This window comes from Morone saxatilis, unplaced genomic scaffold (genome assembly GCF_004916995.1).
Source record: "Morone saxatilis isolate NCDOM2014 unplaced genomic scaffold, NCSU_SB_2.0 Contig10, whole genome shotgun sequence".
NCBI lineage: Eukaryota > Metazoa > Chordata > Actinopteri > Moronidae > Morone > Morone saxatilis.
Window position 1 is genome coordinate 15,629,067 of NW_023339652.1, and position 8,108 is coordinate 15,637,174.

Below are 8,108 nucleotides of genomic sequence, written 5' to 3' on the forward strand. Positions count from 1 at the left end.
ATATAAGCTGATTCCAGTATATGTAGTCCTCATGCGTTAAAAATGCCTCTTTTTATGTCAACAAATAGTAAATAAAAAAAGAATTTAGCATTTTTGTCCCAAGAATTTCTAACTAAAGCATGTAGGACTTTTTGTTGGGGAATAAAGTGCAAATGAGCAGTAAACTTAATAAATAAATAAATAATAGATCTATATATTTGGTCAGAATTTAAGTTTTTTTTTAAATTTTATTCAAATAAAATAAATTATATATATATACACTCAACCCTACCTGAGGAATATTTAAGGCATTTTGTTTCTTGTCTTTGTTTATTAATTTCCTCATGGATAAATGTAATATTTAATAAGCATATTAGAGTGGTCTCCATAATTCTCCAACCATTTCAAGAAGTTTCCTGGAAAAGAACAGTGTCCTTGCCTGTAGACACTTTTGGAAGTGGACACTGGTTTGGAATGAATAAATTGGAAGTATAATAACTGAACACGGTCTCTTTCCTTATACTTACTACCAAATGATATCACTTTTTGAGGAAACATTTGAGAAAACTACAAACCCATAAAAAAGACACAGATAGTCAAGTCAAATTTCTTTACAATAAATAATGTTTATTACTGCAGTTATTCATCTAATTTCAAATGGAAAGCATTTTCAGTTTAAGCCAACTGTGGACACTGCCACAGCTCAGACAGAATAGATCTCTAAGCAACATTTATTGGTGGGATTGCTGACCGAGCAATCCCATCTATGTTCTTCTCAGTTTCTGTTTATCGGTGGGACTGCTGGGCAACAGCTGCAATCCCATCTATGGTCTTCTCCGTTTCTTTTCATTACTCTTCTTTGTTCACACCGTTTAACTTAAATATTCTTCATTGAGGACAGTCTTTGAACTACTTAAGTGTGTCTTTCACACTTTCCAAAATATGTCAATTTTTCTGGATATTTTTACTTTGAAATAAATGGACGGAATGTTCAAAATAAGATTGGGTGACATTACACAAGAGTGCGTTACTCTTCTTAAAAAACTCTCAACTTCCTCTTACTCCCACGCAATTATACATAATTTTTTCATCAAAATGTAGACACATTCATCCCCTTTCCAACAATGTAACTATCTTACACATTTGGCGCTGTAAGTGTCAGGAGTACCATTCCACTGCCCCATTGACTCCAATGTTAACTGAGACCAGAAAGTTCAGGAGCAAAGCAGAAAAGTGGAATTTTTTAACTCACAGTTTCCCACATTCATGACACCACAAACACATATTTTACAGCAACATGAGTTAGGAATTGTGCTGTTTGAGTAATAAACTAGATCAGTGGTTCCCAACATTTTCCTCTTTGTCTTATGTACGTATTTTTTTAATACGCTTAAAACTTTAAAAACACTCTGGTGCTTGGCTATTGTTCTATTAGACAAATTACTAATGCTATAAGGAGTTCGGTCTAGACCTGCTAGAATTTGAAAAGTGTCCTGAGATAATTTCTTTTATGAATTGGCGCTATACAAATAAAATTGAATTGAATTGAATTACATAACAATCTACTTTACTTTAGCTTTTATTCAAAGAAGTAAACCAAATGCTGACGTATAAATATATATTGTGTATATTTTTTAAGTTTCTTACACGCATTGAAATCAAGAAGGCCTCGCGATCCCCCATGAAGCTTTGGTGCCCTCTAGTGGGGGCTCCGACCCCCAGGTTGGGAACCACTGAACTAGCATTTGAGTGGTCCGTCTCTGCTTAATCTCTGAACTGTCAGAGCCAGAAGTCACTCAGCAGTTACCATCACCATGGCGGGGACACACATCTGAATGAGTTTAGCCAATCAGACTGCTTCTCTGATTGGACTGCGGTGTCACAGTCGCTTTATTTCAGATAAACACAGGCGTTAACTTACAAACATTTTTTACATTTTACTAACTGTAAAATAAAAATAACTGTAACTGCCATTGGAACTCTTTTCCATGCTTCCTGCCTCTCATGTCACACTCCTGTCTGACCGTCTGGGTTCTCTCGCCAGCTAACTGCAGTTGGTGGACTGAACTGACGTGACGCACACACACACGCACAGGCACACAGATACACGTGCACACAAAGCACGGTCCTTCAAACAAGGACCTAATTTTAGAAATTTCCACATATATGTCCAGTTAGGAGAAACACATGCATGCATGCATGTTTAAAGGTGTAAAAAACAACTGACTGACATTTCTGTGAAACTGCTGCCACATACTGTATCTCACAGAAGGCTTTAAGGCAGCAACACAGGTGTTAGTGATAACAATGACATAGACACATGGTCATAGGCACACATAGACCCACACGCACACATACAACTCAACTTCTTCTAGTACACAGTAGCTCATTGCAGTTGCAGCTGTTTTACCCTTATTTCATCTTGAATAACACCTCAACTCCTTTGCACACTTAAACTCATTTAAGTCCTGAAACTAAAGTTATTACTCAAACTCATTTCTTACACTAGATTTTGCACCCTTCAACCCTTTCCAACTATTCCCACTCTAACTGCTCCTTCATATAAAGTAAAGCTAGCAATGCAGTTTAGCTCCCAGCCATCCATCAAGCGATTCTGTTCAGCTCCCATCTGTACATGAAGCAATACAGTTCAGCTTCCAGCTTTTCAAGCAATGTAGTTTAGCGCCCAACTCTACATGAAGCAATACGGCTCAGTGTCAGCTTTTTAGCAGCCAGCAATCCCACCGCAATTTCTGAAGAAATTGCATTCTCTAGTTTTTATTGCACTACACTTTAGCAGAGCAGATGGCCTGACATTCATTTAAATGTCTTTATTTACAATAAAGCAAAATGTGAACTCCTCCAACAAGGAGAAATGTAAACAGGGTTTGTCATTCAGTAAGCTCAGGAGAGTTATTTCTCTCATCTAATACAAGAAATCTGTAAAAGTTAAGTCTTGCTTGAAATCTACATTCAGGATCTGAAGACATACGCTGTTGAGAGTCCAAAGTGGTAGAAACTATCTGGAGGAAAAAAGAAAAAAAAGTAGCAAAACCTGCAGCCAAATGTTCAAGAGGACACCTGTTATGTATGCAGACACATGGGTTCTGTGTCCACTGAGTGGCCCTGCAGGATTGCAGTTCATCAACTGTCCACTAGGAGGTGCTGGTCTGACATGGCAGGAGGAAGGTATGAGGGTCCAGTATCATGCAGGAAACCCAGCGCTCCTCTCCTTCCTCCACTGTGCAGTGAAAACCAAACACCAGCTGATAACCTGGGAATAAGAGAAACTGTAAGGTAAGGCCTGTTAACACTGGGAAACACACAGCGTTATACTTTAAATGTTTTCATTTCTATTTTGACACAGCTAAGGTCTGGAAATACAAAAACTTTGAATGAACTCTATGAATTTTGTTTTCGTTATTTTTGTTGCAACTTGATTTTGGCTTTTTAAAATTTATTTTAAATTGTTTTCAACTATTAGCATGATTTCAGTAGATTTGATCTATGATGAAATGTAATGCAACTATTAGTGGACTAAAACTGAAACTGGATGCAAAATGTCTCTTTAATTGATCCCAAAAACCTGCTTCGGATCTTAAAATGTATACTAATTCAGTATTAATACACTGTTAGCTTAATTACTGTTGCTACACCTGTCAAGTTTTCCAAAATTTGTAGAAATATTTGAAAGAATGGATCCTTGATTTCAGACAGAGGTAGACAAGACTTTTCTTTTCTAGCCACTGAAAATCTATTTTATTTACTATAGCTACTTAGCTTATTAAGCTTCGATATGTCCACAATGTCTCAGACCCTCTTTTTATTGTTTCCAGCTGACTTGTATTAAATTGTCAATCATGTAAAAGTGGCCTTAAATATGCACTTCATGGCCATATACAGTACATCATACTGAGCTAACAAACTAAGGCTAAAGCTGCATGTCCCAGGGGAAAAAAGTAAACAAACAATGTAGACATGCTGCCTCAAATAAACTGCATTATTCTTGTACTGCAGTGTAAAGCAAGTTAGTCCTAATAGCCCTAGGTATACTGAGGAAAAATGAATGAGATCAGTCTGTTATTTCAAAACTAAAACAAGTTTGCCAAAAAAGTTTGGCTGCATAGCATACACTTTATTTTAACATTACAAGGGAAAATAAATATCTTCAGTAACAGTGGCTGGACAGAGTTGCTAATGTTATCCTAAACTCTGACAGCATTCAGGGCTAGCTTCCACACAGTGGGGAAACACAGCGTAGATATGCTAGTCTGGGCTATTTTTGAATGTAACCCCACATACTAATGAGGTTAGTTAATGATACACTTCTTTGTGTTAGACATGCTATTGATTACAGCTAACATTAGACAGCCCCTTCAGGAAGTTGCAATGGCAACATCTTATGCAAATCGAGCCAATCCCTGTGATTCCTGACCTTGCAATTTTTTCCAATCCCTGCAACTTTTCCGCAAATCTGACCAATCTTTGTAGTTTTCTACGAGTTTCACCAATCATAGCAGCCCACTGTGCAAATGTTGATCCATATGTCACCAAACTACTAGCTATTTTATTCTCTCAGGAACAAGCTGCCTTTGATTTTCAATGAATAATACAAAAAAACAACTATTTTTGAAAATGCCTAAAAACATCGTAACATGCATTGCAATTTTTTTAAGAAAGCTGCCATGAAATCAGGTATTTTAGGCTGCAACAATCTGAACTGATTAGAGCAGATAAACACACAGTTGAATTCATCCTTTACACTTTTAAATCTGTGTAAGAGCAGAAAAAAAAAATACACCACCGTCCAAACATGGAGAAATCCAAAGCTTAATAGGCCTACCGTGCTTAGTTATGATTGCTAAGCTATGATTGGACAATCCCTGTTCAGGGGAGGGGGTTTAGCAAACAGTAGATTCCTTTGGTGTTATAAACCAATCCCCACACAAGTCATGAACAGAGCTGAATAATCTCTTGAACAAACTGTTTCTGAATCTCTGGCAGTACCAGTTGGTGCATTCAGGGCCATTCCTTATGATGGGCCTTATCCTTCTTCTTCTTCTCGTTTTTCTCCTTCTGCAGTCTCTCCAACTCTGCCTCATACATCATCTCCTGGATCAGGTATTTCTCTCTGCGCATTCTGTCCCGCAGGTCCTTGGGAAGGTCCGGGATCAGGTACGCGATCAGGGTCTTGATGGCAAAGACCATATGCTGTAAACACACAGTACAGCAGTACATTATCACAAATGCCAGAGCCATACCTCCACAATGAAAACAAACCAAACACTCTAAAATATTCTAAGGTGTATCTTCAAAGTGATAAAGTGGGAAACCCCAAGCACAGGGAGTTTATCACTCACTGTGAGACGGAAACTTAGTTGTCAACTAGCTTTAAAAGAGTCTGATTTGTTTAAAAATGTCATATGAACATAACTTGAGCTTCTTTCCATCTATTAAGAAATTAGGTAAAGTAAGGCAAGATAAGGACTATTTTTCAAATGTTCACAAATACATTATCAAAAACCTGTAAGTGATCAGCATTTATGACAACAATGCAAGTCTTGGCTCCAGCGGTGAAAAGTTTTAAGCTCTGGTGTAAGATGAATCTGAGGCATTTTGAAACTGTGGTATCTGATGGTCTATACATTAATTGTACATTTTATTATAAGATTCAAATGAAATTTTGTTAACATAATATCAAGGAGTTAGCAGTTTCATGAGGTTTCAGGTGAGTGTTCCACCTGTATGGAATGTTTTGGTCTTATGGGGCCTCTTAATGGCCTTTGGACCTTAACCTTGAAAAACCCCCATCTACTCTCCTTACCCTACATATCTGATTTAAACCAGATCGTTTCTTTCTATCTTTTGGAGGTAAACAATGACATATAAACGTGGCTGTCCGATCAAAATAGACAGAATTTGTTCATTGGGCCTGGATCTCTCCAAGCTCCCGCGGTGCTTGTATGATGCTGAACTTTTTTGTAATAACCTTATAGTATACAAATTAAGACGTTGTCTTGTTGTTTTTCTTTCATATTTCTATCTTTATTGAGTCATTTGCTACTCAATATACAACAAAACAATTTTCTAAGAAAGCCAATTGGAGTTAGTCTAGTTTTAATCTCTAAAAACAGATATCTGCTGAAGAATGCAGAATCTGTAGGCAAGGGACCGTGATTTTGACATCGGAAGCGCTCTGGTTTGTAGACAAAGCTGTAAGCAAACTGGATCAGAATGTTGAAGAAGATGTAGAGGGGCACTTAGGGCTGGGGAAGGAAAGGTAAAAAGCATTGACAAACCAATCTGAAGGAATCCATTCCAAACCCAGCCTTCTGTCTGGTGTCATTTGTCAAAGATTAGAAAAACAATGACCTCAAACACAATGATGAATGCTAGCCGGGCTGCCAGGACGTGCCAGAACTGCAGAGTGTACGAGTAGGGATCAGCAGAGTCTGGAGGCTCCCTGTAGTCACGATACCTGGTGAGTCAAACAGATGAGTTCAAAGGTCAACAGAAAGTAGCTCTAACGATAGCTATTCGTGTCAGTGATTCAACAACCAACAGAAAAAACAACAAATCTGACTGAAATTCCCTTGAGTTGTTAAATTTCATGTTTAGCTTTAAAATAACTTGTGTACAAAAGATGATTTTAGCTTCAGGTTCTCTTACTACGTCAAATCTTGCACTGCTGTTTCTGTATAATGAGAGAACCTTTGCTTTCAATGACCTTTGTGTGTTTATTTATTCTTGTTAAAGCTGGCTTCTGCATTATATATTACGCTCCGGTTTGACCTGTATATTTTCTGATTTATATTTCATGTGGAGCTCAGTAAGAGCCTGTGTGTTGCTTAATAGGGATCATTAATAAAGTGATGAATGAACACACACAAAATAGGTTACACAATCCACTCTGGGGTTGCACAAATACTTGCAGCCAAATCCTGTAAAAAATGAATACACTGCTGACAAGTGTTGCCTTTTTTTAATTCAGCAGATTCTTTGGGAAAAACTAAGTCCTGACTTGGTCACAGAAAAAACATGTGTAAATAGAATATTTTTAACATCTTAAGCACTGAGAGCTGCTGGTGCAGACACACACACGCCCTACCTGCAATACTTCACAGCTTCTCCAAACAGCTCGGAGCCAGTAGTCTTGGGCTGTGATCTTTTCTCAAAGTCAGACACTCGGAATACTGAGAGACTGGCGTTGACGTAACCCATCATACACCTAAGGGACATCAGGAGAAATCAGTTAATCCAACACTTGAGAGTATTTAAACTTTAAATTTAAAGAAACAAAGGAACAAATGAGATTCAAGATTGAAAGTCCAGCTTATTCACTCACCCTTCCCCTGCTCGACCCTGACCAGCACAAGGCCCATACTTGTAGGCGTAAACAAGGCGAGGGATGAAGTCTGAGGTAACAGCGATGACAAAGGCGTTGGTGATGACAGACAAGATGCCAATGCCCTCCAAAATGCCATACCAGATCCCTAAATACAATTAGACATTAAATTATGCCTAAAAACATATCAAACAGGAACATTTCAGATCAAGATCAAGATTACTTGTCCCTGATTTACCTATGTCTTTGGCTTGGGAAGGCAGAGGTCGTCGCCACTGTGTGACAAACTTGTAGGCGTCTAAACGAATTTCAATGATGTTGTTGAGCAGCGCAAGGAGAGGGGCCAGAGGAAAGGCTGCCACAAAGATGGTAGTGAAGCCAAACTGTAAAACTGAAACAAACACAAAAACCACAAGGTCCCATAATTCCTGTAGATGTTCATCATGGCTAACATGTTAGCATACAGTTGCACATTTATACATCCAACAGATATGGAGCAAAAAGTAAAGTTGCGACCTGAAATGGAAATAGCAGTTGAAATACCAAAACAATGAGCACAGCAGACGAGTCATAATTCTCTATGGGTTCAAGGTGCCAATTTTCTTTTGTTAAAGGTCCAGTGTGTAACATTCAGGAGCATCTACTAATAAAAACAGAATATAATATTTATAGGTATGTTTTCATTAGTGTATAATCACAGTTTTTGTTACCTTAGTATTTGCCGTTTTTATCTACAGAGGGAGTGGGTCCTCCTATACCACTATAGTTTCTCCTACAAGCTTGG

At 38.0% G+C, this 8,108-nt stretch overlaps 1 protein-coding gene across 1 annotated transcript in view; it reads right to left on the reverse strand.

The window, feature by feature from the left end:
* Positions 1-4,982: 4,982 nt before the first annotated feature.
* Positions 4,983-8,108, reverse strand: part of LOC118342522 (anoctamin-4-like) — a 41,844-nt gene continuing 38,718 nt past the window's right edge. Inside the window, 5 exon segments of the mRNA XM_035681096.1 lie at positions 4,983-5,190; positions 6,352-6,457; positions 7,088-7,207; positions 7,325-7,472; positions 7,563-7,715. Of these exon segments, the coding sequence (XP_035536989.1) occupies positions 4,999-5,190; positions 6,352-6,457; positions 7,088-7,207; positions 7,325-7,472; positions 7,563-7,715 (719 nt within the window). The 3' untranslated portion in view covers positions 4,983-4,998.